Below are 20764 nucleotides of genomic sequence, written 5' to 3'. Positions count from 1 at the left end.
TGAGTGACATGGCTGGCGTAGAAATTTGTTTGCGATTTATTGTGTTCAACGTGGTTTGTTGCCAAACATTTGTTGATGAGAAGTTTGTGGCGGCGCAAGCGAATTACATATTTGCATTTCATTTGGACCAAAGTTATAAAGCATTTTATTTATTGCTTGAGAGAACTCAACTTTATGTCTTTTGAATGGCTACACAGTCTAATCCGCAGCTCAATGTCTGCACTTTGTTGTCTGGGAAAACTTGTACATTTTTATTGATTTTCTTTGTTGCACAATCAAATGCTAGAAATCATAATATTTGCTACCAACTTATTTAAAAGAAAAAAAAAACAAAATAAAACTTTCAAAAATGTGACGAATTTTTTGTTGGATTGAGCTATTGCATATACTAAGGATCAGATAAAAATATGCATTTTACCCTGAAGAAATCTGAACCTGTATCTATGAAGTTTGCTACCAAATTCCTAACATGCGGCAGAAAACGTCGGAGACTACATAAAAATTATCATGTCCGTCTCTCTGTATATCCGCAAACTAGTCGCTCAGTTTCTGAGATATCGATCCAAAATTCTGCACACGTCCTTTTCTCCTCAAGAAGCTGCTCATTTGTCCGACTCGCCGATATCGGATCACTATAGCATATAGCTGCCATATAAACTGAGCGATCGGATTCAACCACTAGTATGGAAAGCTCTTTAAGTTGACGTGATATCTTCAAGGAATTTGGTAGAGAGCATTATCCAAGGCATCGCTACAATTTCCGAACATATTTTTCAGTTCGGACTAGTAAAGGTTACAGCTGTCATTGGAACCGACCGATCAAAATCAGAATAAAAATCTATTATACACTTTCGTACTATAAAAAAGCACTTTTGAAGGGTAACACACCTTAGGTGCAGCCGAAATGAAAAAAGATTTAAAAAATGTTAAAAAAAAAAATTAAAAAAAATTAAAAAAAAAATTAAAGAAATGAAAAAAAGAATCAACATTTTTTTTTTAATATTTTTAAAATTTCCGCACAATTTTTGGACTTTGTTGTAATATATTCTTATAAATCTATTAATTCAAAAATTAAAAAAACTGTCACCATAAAATATATATTTGAACTCTTATTTTTGCATGTAGAGATGGTTTGGCATGAAAGAGCAGTGCTAAAAATGTACTAATTGTTATTATTTAATATGAAATTGTTGTTGTTGTTAAATTTAAAAGTTTGACTCATATTGTTAGCTCTTTGCTGAAGCACGATAGTCCAAAAATATGAAAGAAATCTCAAGCTCGCGCTATGCGACTTTTAAGATTTTTGGGGCTCGACTATCTATATAACAATAGAATGCTTATTTGTTTATGGGGTTATATGGGTTTACGGGTTTCGAAAAATTGAATTTTTTATGGTCTTCTTAAATTCTACAATATCTCTAGAATATTGTCCTAAATTATCAAGTTGATTCGAGGAATAGTTTCGGAGGTACAGCCTTGTGAACGTCTGCGCTCGAGGCTAGCTAGGCTAAATGCGTCGTCTTTAAATGCGTTTTTCTCGAAACTGTGTTTTTGAAGTCGGTTGGTAAGATTTGTCGAGAACTACTAAACAGATCTTCATGAAATTTTTCACAGGTCTTGGAGAAAAAAATTGTTGAAAAAATACTGTTTTTTTACCCGAGGAAACCCATGTAACCCCGTAAATAAAATTTAAATGAAATCATTTTCATTGCAAGAAAAATAAGAAAAATTCACAATAGCAGATAAAATAATTTCCATAATCCGCGTTTTCCTGAAATTTACTTACGAAAATCTCCGAAATACCGCTCGCATTTAAGTTTACCGTACAAAGCAATATATAAACGCTTGCAATAAATCTACAAAGTACCAAAAAGCGATATATTATTGCGCCACGAGCGAAGCTTTCGTTGGCTGCCGCTTAGTCGCACGATTTAAGCGATGAATTGTGTAGTCACTAGTCACTTTCAAAAGCTATTATCGATGCAGTTCAACGCATTAAAATCCAATAAGCAAATATATATTTTGTAAAGTGCCTGCGAATTTTTCACTGCATCACACATCCGTGCTCATGCATATATGCATATGCTTTTACTTGACGTTCTTATATTGGCTTTGCCAGCTGCCTGAACGCTTCCAATGCATTGCTGCTGAAATCTTGCTCTAGTGCTTGTGCGATTATATAAAATTGCGTACGCATAGATGCCAAGCTACTTTGCTTCAGCTTCCCGTACGCCGGCAACTGCAACTGTTGCCTCTACTTACCGAGAGGACCGAGTACGATTTGCGATTCGATGAAATTGCACAAAATAATAAAATTGATAAAAGCTCTTTACAGAATGATGATGCATTAGATATAATTGTGTGTGTGTCTGTACTTGCAAGTACAAAGGCGGCGGCGGGTTTGTGATCCGTTTACACAAAATCTGTTACACCAACGAATAAAGAAAGCAAAAGCAGAAATATTATTGTTTATATCGAATACGTGAAGCGTATAAGCCGATTTTTGACTCACATTCACAGTCACACCGACAAACTACATACAAGCGCATGCATTATTGAATAAGAAAGATAAGTGTAGAAAACGAAGAGAAGAAGAAGTGAAACGAAAAGCAAAACGTTAATATGTTCAACATTAAGTTAAAAATAAAGGAGGGCGACAACACGCTGCCCCGCTCGCGACGTTCGGGCTCGCTGGGCAACACCAGCGGCCGCAACAGTCCGGCCAATATGAGCTTACGCAGTTCACTCGCCTCCTCCAATCGCAGTCCGAGCAATTCGCTGCGGCGCAAGGACAAACGTGTGCGCATCGTAACGACATACACCGGCGATCTGGAGCACAATCGACAATATGGTAAGCAAATATATACTACGTGGTAATGCTAAATGGTAACGGTAATGATGATGCGGCAGCTGAAGTGTCTCTGTCGGCGCGCGGCTGAGTATGCAGCTGAAAGCATAACTAAGTGCGCGCCCACAGGTGGGCTTGTGGCTTGGGCGCTCGTGGATTTGAGTGTGCCCTACATTTTTGTGGCCGCAGCGCATTGCTACATGATAATAACAAACGTGACGTGCATTGCAAACAATGTGCGCCTTTGGCTTGGAGGACTATGAGAGCTTGGCAGTAAAATAAGTCCGTCTAGACCAACGAAACTTGCTTGAACTCAAAAATTTTCTGGGAATACCTATACCTCTGTATATGTAGCGCAGTTGCTGAAAGCGCAAATGCCATAAAGTTGTATTTGTAGCCATAAATGTTACTCTCAAGCCGTATTTAATGCCACACACTTCTATTACATTAAATCATACGCATTCTTCTCCTTCTGCCATTACAGATGCCGTGGACGGTCTCACCGAGCTGCGTCTCGAACAGTACGAAATCCATATTGAGCGCACCACTGCCGGTCTGGGCTTGAGCATAGCGGGCGGTCGCGGTTCAACACCATTCAAAGGCGATGACGAGGGCATTTTCATATCACGCGTGACCGAGGGTGGCCCAGCGGATTTGGCCGGCTTGAAAGTTGGCGATAAAGTACTGAAAGTGAATGGCATAAATGTGGTCGACGCCGATCACTATCAGGCCGTGCAGGTGTTGAAGGCCTGCGGTGCGGTGTTGGTGTTGGTGGTGGAGCGCGAAGTGACACGCCTAATAGGCCATCCAGTGTTTAGCGAAGATGGCTCAGTCTCACAGGTAAGTTTACACAAACAAATATATATATATATGTAAATATACTTATAGCCGTTATGTCGACGCCACAAGTTGCGCCGATCCCTCATTTGTAGCGTAATTAAACGCTTGCTGCGGTAAATTGTGTCGTTAAACATGCAATTAGCGCTGCGAAAGTGCGAATTGTCGCTTAATATATGTTGGCAAATTGATTTTTATTTACTGCAATGCGAATGCGTGTATAAACATACAAATATTTGCAAATTAAATTTTCTTCACTTGCAGATATCGGTGGAAACGCGACCGTTGGCCGCAGCGCAGCAACATGAAAAATTCATTCCGGCACCGATTGAAATTATTCCAGAACAGCAGCAGCTACAACAACAACAACAAATACAACAAGCGCCTGCCAACTTCAACAGCTATCAAGCGAATGTATTTACAACACCAGCAACAGCAACAGCAGCAGGACCAACAAATGCGGCAAATTTATCACAACAGCAGCAACAACAACTCCAACCGCAACATGTTGGAGTGGGTGCAACAAATGGCGTTTTGGAAAATGGCAAGGTCGGTTTTGTAGGTTGTCGGTCGTCGGTCAGTTTTGCAGCTGAATTTTTAGTAAAATTCATGAAAAATGGTTTTGCAAACGAAAATTAAATGAAAGTAGTAAACGGACTTTTGCTCATGCAGAAAAAGTTTTGCTGCAAATATTTGAAAAATAATTTGGAAAATATGAATATTTGATAAGTAATAACAAATTGACGACATGCATCATCAGCTCGAAATGTGTTGATGAGAAGCAAACTTTTTTTTTAAATTAATGTTATATGCAGCCATTTTTTTTGAACTATTTTTTTTTTAATTAGTGTCTTAAGCAACCATTTTTATCAGTCAATATTCTACTAAATCTTATTAATCTTAACAAATGTGTATCATTTTATGCAATTAATTTTTAAGATTGAAATCATGCTCTTTTCAAGAATATGCACCCCTTTTCGCCAGTTCAATTTGACTTTTGCATTTTACATTCTTTTCACTCATTGCAGGATGCCCCTTTGAGCTATTTACAACTACACACGACTTTAATTCGTGATCAAATCGGACAGGGCTTGGGCTTCAGCATTGCCGGTGGCAAAGGCTCGCCACCATTTAAGGATGGCTGCGATGGAATTTTCATTTCACGCATAACTGAAGGCGGTTTAGCGCATCGTGACGGCAAAATAATGGTTGGCGACCGCGTGATGGCTGTAAGTGCATTAAACCGACACCACAACAACAATATGCAGTACTCGCATATGCTATAATGACTTTAGCGTATGCTTATATGCATATATATAAGTATATATGTACATTAGGGCATGCTTTATGTTCCAATTTCATCATTTTTTTTTGGAAACGTTGTCTGTAGTTCTAGTTTTTACTCTAAAACAAGAAAAAACAAGGATCCAACGTAAACCAGCTCTTTATTGTCAATTTAAACCGAGCCTAAATCATTTTATTGTCCGGTATATTTATATGACATTTTTTTATATATTTTTATCATAAATTTTTTGTCTCCAAAACAAATAAATCTCAATATTTGAAAAAGTGAGATTCCAATACAAAATTCTCTGCTCTAAAAAAGAGTACTGATAATATTTTTCATCAAAAGATTCTTTTAAAAGTTATATGCAGTTAAAGTTATGGATCAAGTGTACTTTTTCATATAGTACACCATGTGGTATGAGCAACACAGCATGTATAAATCACTTGTATGACTGCTCAGGCCAGTTGATGCGTTACTTTGGCTGCGTATAACTGTTAAAGTAATGCTTCAGTGAAAAATATCACTATGACGTTTTTTGTAGAATGGAAAATTTTGTATTAGAATATCACTTTTTCGAAGTCGAAAATATACAAAAATTCTACATAAAATATATGGGAAGATAAGTAAAAATATTGAGGCTCGTTTTAAATTGAAAATAAAGAGCTTGTTGGCATTACAACCTGTATTTTGGAACAAGAACTGCTACTTCAAAAGATGTGTGCAAAATAATAAAAAATAAAAAAAAAATCAACTTGAAAAATAAATGACACCCTAATGTACGTACATACTATATATGGATTTGTGCATGCGAACTGCTCGCAATTACACATTAACATTCGCAATTTGTCGCGGTTGTCATTGCCATATCAAACTGTATATGCTGGCGTGTTGTTTGTGTACTTTGCTTAATCCACCAATGTGTGATTTGTATTTACAGATTAATGGCAATGACATGACGAACGCCTGTCATGACGCTGCGGTGCAATGTCTCACTGAGCCGCAACGCTTTGTGCGTCTGGTGTTGCAGCGCGAGTACCGTGGACCATTAGAGGCACCGTTGAGTCCACGCAGTCCAGCTGTTTTGAATTCGCTCAGTCCTTCCGGTTACCTCGCCAATCGACCAGGTACATAAAAACGCACTCAGAAGCTATTTTACGCATTTCTTCCTCTTTTAAAATTAAAATCGATTATTGTTTCCTTCTTTTTTGATTATTATTACCTTTTTTCCTTTTCTTTGCACTTGTTTTTATTACAACAGCGAACTTCAATCGCTCCATCGGCGACATGATATCAGAGCAAGCACAAACTAATCTGCAACATGCGCCCACAGCGGCACCCATACTGGCACAGCAACAACAGCAGCAATATCCAGCTCAGCAACAATTTAACTACACCAACCAGCCGTCGGCTTACGAAATAAATAAAACTGTTACGATACCTAACGCCACAGCAGCAGCAACAACATTAACTAGCGCTAGTGTAGGTGGTAACAATGCCCCGAAAACAAATGGTTTTACGACTGCGGCAACAACTGTGCCATACCAACAGCCACAGCAACAGCAGCAGCAGCAGCAACAAATCGATAAGGTCACGGGTCAACCCGTGCCAGCTCCCAGGCGCGCAAATTCCATACCTTTGGGAGACGCGCCAGCGGAAGCCACACCAGCCAACGGTAATGCCGCACAGCCCCCGGATTCGGCGAATAAGCCGACAGCGACACCGACTGCCGGCCCGAACACGGCCGCAGATGCTTCTGCTGAAACTCAGGTATGTAAAAGCGAATGTTTGATTTTTTTCCCTTTACTCCACATTAATCAGTATTAATTGTGTGTCTGTCTGTAACCGATTTGTATTGAATACATTATATAGTTACATAAAATACGCATTGGTCGTTAGTTAAACACATAATTATTGTTTGTCAGTCAGTCAGTCATCCATACACCAACCATTCAATGTATCTACTCATTTTTCAGCGCGCAAATATTCGAAAAAATACCGTTATAATATAATCTGATCGTCTTGCTGACAGCTGTTGATGGCTTCAAAATTATACATATTTCACGCGCTTAACTGCTTCAATTTAATCGTTTAATATTTGTATTAAAGTAATTTGAGTTATGTGGCTTTACCATTCATACAGTCGCGTGCATACCAAGCATTACCCTGCACCTCTGTATTCACATACCAGCTAACGAGTTTGTATTTGTACCAAACACTAATTTTGAGTTAAAGGTTTCGAAATTTCGACAATGTGAAATCGTAATTTACCGTTAAAATTGCAAATTACCGGAAAGGTAAGTATAGAAAGGGTATTTTTAAGTTATATTAGGTTGTATAAGTATGTAGAAGCCGGAAAAGCATATCTTGATAATTTTGACGGTTAGAAATATTACTAATACTAGCTTATTATATAGAAATATTTGACTACACCGCCTATTGATTTTGATGTTTTGCCTTTTATAAATTTTGATTCGAGTATTTTCAATGTTTTTGTATATTTTTTAAATTAGTTTTCATTTTTAATATATCTTACGGATATTTTCATACTTTTTCTGCTATTTGAGCTGGAGATTAATTCAACAAATCGGAGATGAAATTCGGTTCAGTCGTTCTTGAGTTAACATATACATGGTTTAACTAACCTTTTTATATAGATAAATGATTGTTTTTGTTGTAATGGTATCTAGTCTCCGTTAGGGTGGTAGGGTTCAAATGAGTTGTTATCGAGGTCTTTGATAGATAAATCTTCATGTGTTAAGGTAGTTTTACAAAGTTTCAGAGATGTTTACCTCATCGACTTAAAAAGAAGTTTTGGAAGCCGAGTTAAAATTACAACAAAAATACGTTCGGTTCTCCAAAATTATTGCCGGATTAACTTAACATTTATGTTGAATGCGCTCAAATATAAATATCAACAATTAATATGCTTCTACTGATCGATTATTTGAAATTCCCATGTTGATTAAGGAACAAGAGGTTATCTTAATGTTTCACCGAATAAAACTAAAATATAAATTTTTTTTGGCTAATTTCACAGCAAATTTCTTTAAGAAATAACTTCACTTCCTTAATTAAATATTAATAATTAAATAAGTATTGCTTAAGGGTCTCTCAGAAAGTCTCTTAATTTAGTCAATTAATAAATTGTCTCTTAATTTAATCAATTAATAAATTGTTTACATAAATATGCTGGTAGAACATCTTAACTTAGTCAATTAGAAGGAAATTTAGTTAATAAATCGCCTACATTAATACCAGTAAAGCCTTTTAATTGAGTCATCTCGCAAATTGTCGACATTATTATACTAATAGAGCCTCCTTATTTAGTCAGTTAATAAATTCAGACTAATAGCACCTCTTAAAATTGTCAATAAGCAAAGTGCTCACATTAATAGTTTTTTAGACTCTTAATTAAGTCAATCAATTAATTACAAATAATCTAAATAAATGCAGATTCTCTAATTTAGTCAATCAGCTGTATAACTTAATTATTAAATTGTACTAATGTAGCATTTGAATTGAGTCAATTAGAAAATTGTCTATATTTATAGACCAATAGAGCCACTAAATTCAGTTATTCAGCAAATTGTCTACATTAATAGACTGATAGAGCCTTTAACTCTAATTCGATTCAAAGTAATCTGGTCGGCATATGACCACAGATATAGATTTCGTTTGCTTAGATCACAAAAATCATATATTCTCACTATACCATATATTGAGGTTAGAATAGCTAAAAATGAAAGTTGCACAGTTTCAAATTTAGAACTTTTAGGTTAGAAAAAGTACGAAAATTGGCTCTAAAAGTTAATTATCAGGTTTGACTTGAAACGGAGATCGATTGTCATTGTAAAATTATCAAAGTACTATAATTAATGTATGTAAAATTTGTTTAGTTCGAAATGTTTATTCCTCGTTTTGAAAGCTTGCACAGGCAGTACAACGGATTTATAAAAAAATATTGTGCTAATCCTTAATTTTAATAAATTTTTTGGCTTGGGTTGTAACATAACCTAATTTTGTGACGAAAAGTAATAACAGCCTAACTCAACTTTGTGAGTTTTTTAGTTTATGTTTCATATTGAGATTTATGTCAAAAATATTGTTTGTGCTGGACTTTAATTATAATACATTTTTGTAACATAATCTAATTTTATGTCGAAAAGTAATAACAACCTAACTCGATTTTGTGCACTTTTTGGCATACATGCGTTTTTGAGTTCTAAAATTTCCAAGTCATTTCTAAAAATAATAAAAATCACAGTAAATAACTAAAATAATTTGTTATAACAGTTTTGGCAGCTTTAAAAATTATATAAAAGAACGGTATGATTGAAAAAAATAATAAAACAAAATTAACAAAAAAAAAATAAAATATAAAAATAAAAGAAAAAATAAAATATAAAAATAAAAAAAAATAAAATATAAAAATAAATAAAATAAATTAAAAAAAAAATAAATTAAAAAAAATTAAATTTAAAAAATATCAAAAATATTTCAGATAATCATTAATTGTAGAATAAGTATTAACGACGAAATTAAATAGTACATAGTTGTTATTTGTTGCCTTATTTTTATAATAAAAATTCATATTTGTTGTAGCGCTGCCATTGAAAGGTGAGTACGCGTTCAGAGAGTTTTGCAAATTTTTGCGGTAAATTATGAATTTCACATTGCATTGGCGTGTGGCACGCAGTTATGCTTAATATTTTAACTCTTTCACCGGATAACAAACAATTGTTGATGATATTTTTATTTTGTTTAATCATTTCCGCCTTTAATGCGGAAGTATATATTTTTAATGATTATTTACTTATACCTTTATTGTGTGCTAATCTAAAATAAATAAATAATCAATTTACTTCCAATTAACCGCAATATTGTGTTTGTGTTTGTCTATTGCATGAATACATAGAGTTAAATGTGTATTTGGACGAATTTATTACTGTATGTACTACTATTTTGCAGAGCCCAGTGTAAACTCCTGCACCCCATGGTATACATAATAATATAAACATCCTTTATTACACCTGCATAAACATATGAACCTATTTATATATACATATATACTATATATTTGTAACAATTCACTGCAAAATTTTTCTTTATGTTTAAACGGGTTCGTACGCATTTAATTATCGTCTATTTAGGTCTTATTTATTTATTGCTTAGTTTATAAATTTTAATTATACAGGGTGCCAACCGTCGATGCTCGTCTCCCTTGATATTATTTTTGATTTATTCGGTCATTATTTTTATTTTTATTTTCCTAGTGTATTACAGTTATCACTTTGGCTAATTTAGACATCCTTATGTATGAATATATATAATATATGAGCGCAAAATTGCTTTAACACATCGACACTAAAAAATCTAGTTATATAAGCCGAATTTATAACCCAAAAACCTAAACAAGCATTATTTTCTCTTTTCTTTCTTTTGATTTAATACAAAAATTTTGAAACTCTTTAACCAAAACGCAATCCAACCAAACAATCAAACGCACGAAACGTCATTGAAAATCCCCACCAAAATGACAATTGCAATAAAAACAACAAAAACAAATATATATATATATGTCTAAACTTGTGTATGAACTGCATGTAATGCTGGGAAAACAATTTGCGCTCAATGCAGGTGCCGCCACTCCGACCGCTGACTAGTGAAGATTTCCAAGCGATGATACCGGCGCACTTCCTTAGCGGTGGCAGTCAACATCAGGTGAATGTGGCGCGTGGCAATGAGGTGGGCGTTGGACCCTCGGTCACCGTAACGGTGAATAAGGCTGTACCCGATCTGCCCATGTTCCCCGCGGCACCCACGGAGCTGGGCCGCATTACCGAAACAATAACGAAATCCACATTTACGGAAACCGTAATGACGCGTGTCACCGATAACCATTTAGCGGAGCCACTGATCAGTGAGGTGATTATCAAAAAAAAATATTGACCCATGAAGTAGACACACAAAATACTTAAATCACAAGTGTGCACAAATGCAAAAAGCAAAAAACAAAAGAAAATTTACAACATTACAGAAGTACAAGTAAAAGTAACAAAAACAAAAACAAAAAGTATCAAAAACAAAAAAAACAAAAAGAAATAGAAAATAGAAAAAACAAAAAAAAAAAAAATCAAACAGTTGCAGCGCTACACTTTAAGTTCACACGGTAGTCGGCAAAAATGCGGGAAGCTGTCTTGCATATTTAGTTATTGATTGCACACTTATCCATGCATCCATGCCTTCGCTATAACTTGCGGCATTATTCATGGTTTTCTCCAAATTAATTACATAATCTTCATATAGTTTGTTTTATTTTTTTTTTACTGTAAATAATTAAGAAGTTTCAACTGCGGCTGCTAACCGGATGCTTAGGCGCACCCAAAATCGTATAACTAACTCTCATCACACAAACTCTTAATGGTCAATGGTTTTCAGTTACTTTTCGAGTAGTTAGTGCAACTAAAAAATTTGCGGTTTCACTTTAACGGTAGTTGTAAAGGTTATTAAAATGGGCGCTTATAATTACCTGCATTAGTACATACATACATACTTACGTGTATGCATGCGCCACATAAATAGTCCATAAATACCGTTATGAATGAAGCGTTAAAGTGCGAAAACAGATGGAAATTTTGTTTAAAAAATACCTAATACAATATAATAAGAATTTCATATAATAATATATATAAGAAATAATTATTTCCTATGTAGTACTGTGGGCAGAAAATAGTAAGACTTTTTTCATAATTTTGAAATTCTTAATTTAGTCATCAAAATCTATGTCCTCCGCCTCAAAGTAGTCCTCCTTGGGCTCAATGCATTTGTGCCAACGTTTTTTCCAATCCTCGAAATAGTTGTTAAGATCTTCAATTGACTCAAAATAGTTTCCCCGATGCGGTAATTTTGATTTTGCTGAATAGCCAGAAGTTACACGGAGCTAAATCAGGCGAATACGGTGGTTGCGGTTTGAAAATTTGGCGAAAAACTCACGAAGAATCAATACAGCACGCGACGGTGCATTATTGTGGTGTAAAAACCAAAGATTGTCGGCACAGAATTCCAACTTTTATGAATAGCTTCGCGCAAACGAGCCATAACACTCAAATTGTATTCTTTTTTGATAAATTTGCCGGTCGGAAGAAATTCGGAGTGCACCACACCTCGATACTTGAAGAAAACTGTCAACATAACTTTTTTTCACCTGCTTTGACGTGGTTTTTTTGACTTCGGCTCAACTTTGCTACGAAATTGGACGGATTCATCGTCTGTTTCCTCTTCGTAAGCATAGATCCAAGCCTTATCGCCAGTAATAACACGTTTCATTAAAACAATGGTAGTCGGAAAGCATTGTTTCCCAGACGTTACGCGACGCCCTTTACCAAAAAATTGAGTGATTTTGAAAACAATCGTGCTTTCAGTTTTCTTATACCCAAATGGTTTTACACGAACTAAGTAAGGTTTCTGACTGTTAATCATCGATTCTCAAGCACCGATTCCTTTATTTTATTGACGTGTTGATCATCAGTTTTTTTCCTTGGATGTCCTGGTCGTAGTTCGTCGTCAATGCGTTTTGGACCCTCTTTGAATAATTTGTAACAATCAAACAGACTTGCTCGTCACAAACAATTATCAGCGAAGGCCTTTCCAACATTCTGAAGGTTTCGGGCCCAGAAATTTGATTCCGAATATAAAATATAGTGGAACTTCTTTGTTGAATAATTCATTCATCGTAAAAATCGCCGAATGTACTTCATGTACTTCAGAAAGTCAAGCGCTTATCAAACACTAATGATTATTTTGATGCGAGATTTGGCGCAGATATCACTGACAGTCGTACCAACCCAGAAAAATAATATTTCGACGCATCGGTTTTCGCCCAAAATATAGATTAAAAAAGTCTTACTATTTTTTGACCACAGTTGTACATATAATATTTTTATTTTGCATGAAAAAAATCAGTGGTAGTTTCAATAGTTTTTTTGCTCAAAATTTTCTCGAATCAAAAAAAAATATCTTCAAAATATTGAAAAATTATTAATTAAAATTTGTTTGTCTGTTTTCGCATTTGAACGCTTGAAACTTTTTAGATATAGTTAAATGTATGCATGTAGATAATTATTTTACTTTAATTGAAGAACTCTTGCTTTTGTCAATGAATGAGGTTTATTATCTAAATAAAATTGCCCTTGTAAGTAACCGCACATCTACATACATACATACATATGTACATCAATGAAATGTTATCAAACCTGCCTGCCTGTGGTGGGTTATCAAATTGTTTACTAATTTTAAGCTGCACTATACTTTTTAAATAGTTTGTCATACAAACGATTCGGAAATTCGAACAATTTATTTAAAGTAGTACTTTATATATATCGTCACCTAAAATGCAAAACAACGTATCATCAGAAAATCGGAATTTAGTTTTTTGTTGCTTATGATTCACTCCATCATGTTACATATGTATATGTAGCATAAAATTGTCAGCTTCCGTGTCAATTATACCCAATATATAACTAATATATAACCAATATATAACCATTTTATAACCAAAACTCAAATTTTGTTTCAATATGAGTCGTATCTATTATACCCTTTCACCTGTGAAGTTATGAAAAGTGACGTTACGTTATTTTGCATTTTAGTTGACGATATGTATATAATGATATAAGGTTTTTAGTGACATAAAATAACTTGAAACAAATTTGATCCGGCTCCCATTACAGCAACGTTCTAAAATGCTAGTTTTTCTTGTGAGTTGAATTTAGATCAGGTTATTTGAATAGGCTGCTTCGGTTGCCCATAATCGCACAATTTCAGTCTTGTCCATAATGATAAATTTCAGTAGATAAAGAAAATATCGGCAAAACGACCAAATTTATTAAGGCAACTACATGCATATATAATTTCGACACCATTTAGGTGGTTGGGTAGTTATAGAAGTTGGTTCCACTGAAGGGCTGCAAATTTTGTAATAAAAAAAAGTTTTGGATAAAATATTAGATTTTCAATTAAAAAAAAATGAATTGACATGTCCATTCAATTATTTTTTAATGCATTATTTGCAACCCTGTTACACTGTAATCTAGCAGAAGAGTACCTTGTTATCTGTTTTCATACTAGCTGCAAATAACAAGGAAGACACTTTAACGATGAATAAAAATATGAAGCCACACTTCATGCAAGTAATAAAATTTGTCGCTCAATCTTAGTTAAAAAGCATAAAAATTCCAAAGCGAAGCACATTTCTTCTCTCATATTTTAATATTTATTTTTTTTTTAATTAGGTGATGGAGTTTAAGATTTCAAAAAATAATTTACTCTTATGCATTAATAATAATAATTTTTATGAATAAGACTATGCCCAACCAAAAAGCCATAAAAAGAAGCAGATTATTCATGTACACATATTAACCCTAGACGGTCATCCTTCGTCAAAATGACTACGAACTATTTTCTTTTCATTGTAAATATGTTTTTCCGCTTTCGTACAGGGATATAAGTTTTTCCTTTTTATTTTTGACTTGTAAAAAAAAAAAAAAAATTAAAACGCGTTCATTATTTCGACTCACACCCTACTGAAAATGGATTTGAAATAAGTCGTCGTCATATTGACGCAGGATGACGTTAATGTACAAAAAAAAAAGGATGACCGTCCAGGGTTAATAGATCTAGTAAAGAGAAATCCATTATTTTCGCTATTAATTAAATATTTCATCTAGCATAGTTACGATGATTCGATTCATGTTGAAAATAGGCCGCTTGATAACTTGTTGCCTTTTTGAAGACCATCGATATCTCTTGGGGCGAACTCACAATAATCATTCATTACAGACAGTAAAAGGAAGTAATCTCTTGGTGCTGAGTCCACATTATAAGATGATATGTTAAGAACCTTTCAATCAAGCTCCCGTTAATAATAATAATTTCATCTATTGGAGAAGTAATGAATTTTTGTTTACTAGATCTAAAACATACATGAAATAAATTCAGAAAAAGTGATGACATCTCCTTAAATAAGAAATATTTTTATATCCTAAAAAAACACACTCTGAGAGTAAGTCCCGAAAGAATATTGAGAAACCACATCCAACTTCACATACTTCATATGTTCGTTTTAATCGAATAGTAATACCTGTATATTTAAGGTAAAACATTTGTTCATTTTATTCTGTTCCAAATAATAAGGATGAATTTTATGTAATCTTTCTAAATATTTATAATTGTTTACGAAATAAAAAATTCATCCTCAAATAACAGGAATGAAGTTTTAACCAAGTTGTAGCTTTCTTTTGTAGCTAGGTTACAAAAAGTACTAAAGGGTAATCACTTTCGAGGCTCCTTACTTTTCTAAACCTAAAAAACACAGAAACTACAAATTTAATGGGGAAATGTTTATTATCATTCGAAGTAACACTCTTTGGCATTAATTTTGTGAAGATTAGCTCTTTCAAATGTTGGCCGTGACTACGTCTCAGATGGTCCATCCGTCGAGTTCAATTTTCGATAACTCGTTCAAGCATTTCGACTGGCAAATGGCGAATGACACGCATGATATTTTGCTCTAAGGCCTGAATCGAAGTGGGATTGTCCGGAGAGAACATACATATCCCCACAGGAAAAAGTTTAACGGTGTTATATGTATCACACAATCTTGGAGGCCAATCGACCGACTCAACATGTGAAATTATCTGCTCACCGAAGTGTTCTCTCAAATCCATTGTGGGAAGCAGTTTTGTTGAAAACAAATGTCGCCGAGATCACGAGCTTCAATTTGAGGCATCAAATAGTCGTTTATCAATTCGCGATAATGGTCGCCATTGATGGTTACGTCTCACTAGCATCATTTTCATTATCAATATGGACCGCTCATTCCACTGGCCCATAAACCACACCAAACCGATGTTTTTTTCTGCTTGAAATAGCAGCTATTAAATCTTTTCAGGTTGCTCTTCGTCCCAAATGCGGCAAGTTTGCTTGTTTACATACCAATTGAACCAGAAATTGGCATGATTGCTGAACAAAATTTGGCTGTCAAACGTCGGATCTTCTTGAAACTTTTCAAGAGCCCATAGAGCGAAGCGACGTGGCTTGGAAAGGTCGAGCGGGATCAGTTCTTGCACAAGCTGTCATTTGTCGTACGCTTTCTCGACGTAAAAGTCGTTCCATACGTCAGTCAAAGGCGCTGAGTCGACTCTCCGCGGTATTCGTCGGTCACTCAGCTACGGCTGTTATATTTTCTTCACTGCGAACTGCAGGTACGGTCTATTTGGTCGAATATTATACAATAATGAATGCTGGGTCTCAAGATGGGTGATTATTTTGCGAATAGTACCCTCAGTAGGTTGATTATGTAGACCATAAATCATAAGTGTATCTAGTTAATATTGTCTAACAAATTTTAGTCTTCACTAGGCAGTTTAGAATAGTTCTCTATGCTCAGAAAAAACCGACCTTCTATTACCCTCGTTTGCGAAAACATTTCGCTATGCTTTACTTTCAGTTCGACCTCCTGAACTTTACAGCAGTTAGAATATTACTACAGTTTTCGACAAAGTCACTAAATTGTTAGAATTAATTTCATTTGCAAATATTTTCCCCGCTTCTTTGGATGATATCATATTGGCTGGTGGCTTTTAAGAATTATTATCTTCAAAGTGAGGGAAACTAAAACAAAAACTTTCTTAAAATGTGGAAGAAAATCATGGCATATAATTGTGAGCTCCAGTGCAAAGTTTTTCCCTTATTGGAAGCGCAAATGCCGCTGCTTGTAGCTTACTAACACAGCCACACTCTGTCGCTGCTCCTTACACAGCCACACGCTTGGCTTCCTATGCGTTTGCAGCAGTTTTCCTTGTGCTTTTACTTACTTTAGGATTTGCACTTTGTTAATATTATTAAACAAAAAGTTTAACCAAACTCTCTACTTCCTTTGTGGGTGCTGTTTTGCTGGCTGCGCTGCTTGCTTTACGAAGAATAATTCAGAGCAACGCTCGTTTTGTTAATATTTGATATTTGTCATGTCTTATGGCTCAAGTGACGCATCTTGGCGCACAGCTGTTGTTGTTGCACACACGAAGTACATATGCGTCATACGGAGAGTAGACGACCGGCTTTCATCAGCCAAGTAAATGCTTTCGTAAATACATATTTATACAGTTGCACACTTTATACTAAAAAGAGAAGCTACTTTATTGCATGTCTTCTTCATATGTCTGCTTTGGTCCGGCTTGACGGATAAAACTTGCAGGCACCGTGAAATTAATTTAGGTTTGGTCTGCCAGCAGATATGTTCTCTGAAGTTTGTAGAATTTTGAAGAGATTCCGGTTATAGAAATAGTTCCCTCATGTTCTATAAGGTGAAAATACTTATTACGAACCACGTTATTTAGTACTGTCTTATGCCATAAGTTCTGTTACAAGTTCGGGCCGTTATGAAAATGAAACTATATTAACTTTTTAATAAAGTTCTTTAGTATTAGTTCTTTAAAATTATTTTTATTAAAAATTGCATATATTAAATGGGGGATGCAAAAATATTCGATAACGCTGTCGAAGGATTCGGTCATTTATAAATGTAAAATGCAAGGTTTTTAATGATTTTAACAAAGCTTCTCGAAATGAAGAACTCTCAAAATTTCTGTTGGGTATTCGTCCGTAGGCCACGTTGTCCAACTCGAACCACAAACTGTGCCATTGACCGTCTATTACTTAAGAAGTCGCTTGCATCTGTTGAGCTTTATTTGCTTCAAGCGTGTTGTCAGAAGATGATCAGTTGACCGATGATTGGATGGTCTCGAATAAGTCCTGACATTGTTCAGATTGATATATCCATTTACTTTGATGTAGTTTTCCGTCTAAGCGTATTTGACGAGTTTAAGCGTAACGAGCTGAATTGATTTAAGACCGTCTGTCCGTCTGATATTCGCGAACTAGTCCTTCAGTGTATGATATATCGATCTGCAATTTTGCTCATGCCGTTTTCTCCCCAAGAAGCTGCTCATTTATCGCAACTGTCAATATCGGCCAACTATATCATATAAATTATATCATATATATCATACAAAATACACAATCGGAACCGAGTGCTTGTATGGGAAAACTGAAATGAATGATTGTAGTTATCAAAGTGCAACCGTAGTTAACGTTTTTTGATGTTATGGCTGAATTGGTTTCAACCACTTGGGGACAGCAAACATCTTAATACGATTTTCAATAGCTCCCTACTCCTTTGTTAATAAGCGAAAGCATCAATGAACTGACCATTATATACCATATATGTTAGATAGATAGAAAATTGAGGTTTTCCATTTCGACTTATGGTCTACTGTGCCCTCTCCTATATCACATATGGTCACATATGATTAGATGCTAGGGTGTGTCGTGTCAAAGAAAATAACCATTTTTCTTTCGTTTGGTGCTCTGAAATAGCTTTTCTGACACCTCTAAGAAAGTCTCTCCAAGTATGAGTTCTTAATTGTTACGGGAAGACACTCCGCCTTATAGTTTTCTATTTTTTTCTTATTATCAGACAAAAATAGTGTTTTAGACTCGAGCTATTATTCGTTAATAAAGAGGCTACCCATTTTACGGAGTGATTCAGTGTTGAGTTCCAAAATGTTCGTGTATCACATTCACAAGTAATAGTCTGAAAACATGACCTCGTTATAATTTAGTCGTTAAGTTTATTGAATGATTCTGGTCAGTTGTCTACGATACGCTCTTTTTGGTCGAAATCCAGTGAATTTAGTGATGTGAAGGCATTCTTGTGAAGGAATTTAAGGGGCATACCTGGTGTGCCAGTCTTCGAAAATGCTTTTTTTTTGAGAAAATTGGCTTAAAAGATAAATTGGTGGTGCTGATAGAAGACTGGAACTCAAAACCTGTAACAGATATCGATTTAGTGCCTACGAAATATTGTTTGCTATATTTTACACCAGGTGTGCCCATTCATATTTTATTCAAAATTCCTCAAGAATATATTCACCCACTACAAAAATGTGTTGTATTCCGAAATTTAAATAATATTTATTAATAATTAGTCAACCGTGTAGAGAAATTTATTCACATTCAATCAAAAAATTTGAGTAAAAATATTTCTGAGTAGATACTGCGTAATATATGTTTTCTTAAACTTATTTATACAACAATTTAATTAGTAAGAAATTAAAACATCTTGATATAATAAGGAATTCGCACTTGTTTTGTTATCACACACGTTTGTTTTGGCATCGAAAGTCACTCAGCTCAGGTATTTCATAAAGTTTTCTTATCGCTTCAGTTAAATTTAATCAACGCTGTCATTATTTCTGTTCATATTACTAACTAACTTGCATGCACAAATACACTCATACTTCATGCACATAAAAAATAAAAAAATTAAATTATAAGTAAAACGCCAATAGCACGAAATCGCTTAGGAAAAAATTTTATCTCAGGTCATTACTCCATATCCAACTGTGGCCTTACGACAAAACAACTTATCTCGACTTAGCAGTTTTATTGCCGCCAGCAGTAGGTGAAAATTTTAGAATAAAAAATTCTAAAAAAAAATCCTTAAAATCTGCTTAAAATATTTAATTTACATAAAATTTAAGTTACTTTAAAGGCAGCATTCTAAAGTCAAATAAGTCGTTTTGCAAACGGTCCACAGTTATATCTGTACATATGTATGTTTCTTAGTTTCTTATGCTTTCATTAACACGGCTTTAAGACACTTATTGATTAAGTGTATAACTATGTAATTGTAATGTCTGTAAATATCACCAACAATTATCGCACACATCATCAACCAAACACTCATTGCGCTTTTCGAGGGTCTTTCAAAATTTGATTTTCTGTAAATTGTAAACGATTTGTTCAAAAAGTATATTGTAAATATTATTTCACATTCGTAACTATTGTAGTCGGCACATTAGTTCAACATTTCCATTTTATTCAAATTATAGGAAGTTATCTTGCCGAAGAATCAAGGGTCGTTGGGCTTCAGCATCATTGGCGGTACGGACCATTCGTGTGTACCGTTCGGTTCACATGAGCCGGGCATATTTATATCGCATGTAAGTAACAAAAATATATTTTTAATTAATTTATTGTTTCACTATATTTAAAAAACTTGGGCTTTGATTTTTGGCTGACAATTTTACAAAAAAATTTAAATTTTAGTGAAAATTTCGCGACACAAGTATTTGTAATCTTAAGCAATTAAAAGTTTGTAACTGAAAATTTTTTTATTGGGGCCTAGCATGAAATTCATTCTATGAGTCGGGGAGTGGCGATAACGAATACAGCTCTGGTCAAACAAACACTTTTACCAATTTTAATACAAGTCTTTATTGTGGCCTTCGAATTAGGACTCTGAGTCAATACAAGTAGGGCAACATTTAATCCAATTTTTCATAAAATTTTTTCGGCTCGGTTCTGAAGCGTCATTCACTGAATTGTTGGACAGTTTCGGCGTCATATTCGTAAACTTATGTCTCATCGCCAGTAAAGACGCATTTCATGAGAGTAGGATCCTCAGCCACGCTGTCAAGCATATTTATCGGCCTCTACTCGACGTCGTTTTGCCAAAGACTCGGATATTTTGGTACGAGTCTACCATTGACATGATTCATATCCAAAATCTGTTTGGTGGTCCACTAAGAGATATTGAGATTCTCTGCTATCTTTCGGTTGTCAACACGTCGATTTTTAAAAACTGTTTCTTCAGACGTTATCGCCATTAACCCACTGTTGATGGATGATTCACATGCGGTAAATTTTCGAAGTCGACCTTCACAGAATGC

At 34.7% G+C, this 20764-nt stretch overlaps 1 protein-coding gene across 25 annotated transcripts in view; it reads left to right on the top strand.

Moving 5' to 3' along the window:
- The window catches only part of LOC105222614 (protein lap4), a 157062-nt gene that overhangs the window by 77220 nt on the left and 59078 nt on the right, over positions 1-20764 (top strand). For 20 of the 25 annotated variants that reach the window (XM_049448487.1, XM_049448483.1, XM_049448490.1 and 17 more), the window contains 7 exons: positions 3333-3688; positions 3950-4234; positions 4714-4914; positions 5911-6097; positions 6232-6740; positions 10611-10898; positions 19925-20035. In XM_049448487.1, the coding sequence (XP_049304444.1) occupies positions 3333-3688; positions 3950-4234; positions 4714-4914; positions 5911-6097; positions 6232-6740; positions 10611-10898; positions 19925-20035 (1937 nt within the window). Of the gene's footprint in view, positions 1-1666; positions 2852-3332; positions 3689-3949; positions 4235-4713; positions 4915-5910; positions 6098-6231; positions 6741-10610; positions 10899-19924; positions 20036-20764 lie in introns of those variants that run through there. The other 5 variants (XM_049448502.1, XM_049448509.1, XM_049448504.1 and 2 more) reach the window with 4 other exon arrangements.

This window comes from Bactrocera dorsalis, chromosome 2, assembly GCF_023373825.1.
Source record: "Bactrocera dorsalis isolate Fly_Bdor chromosome 2, ASM2337382v1, whole genome shotgun sequence".
Classification (NCBI taxonomy): Eukaryota; Metazoa; Arthropoda; class Insecta; order Diptera; family Tephritidae; genus Bactrocera; species Bactrocera dorsalis.
The sequence above is the reverse complement of the archived record's forward strand: the minus strand, read 5'-3'. Positions and strand labels throughout refer to the sequence as shown.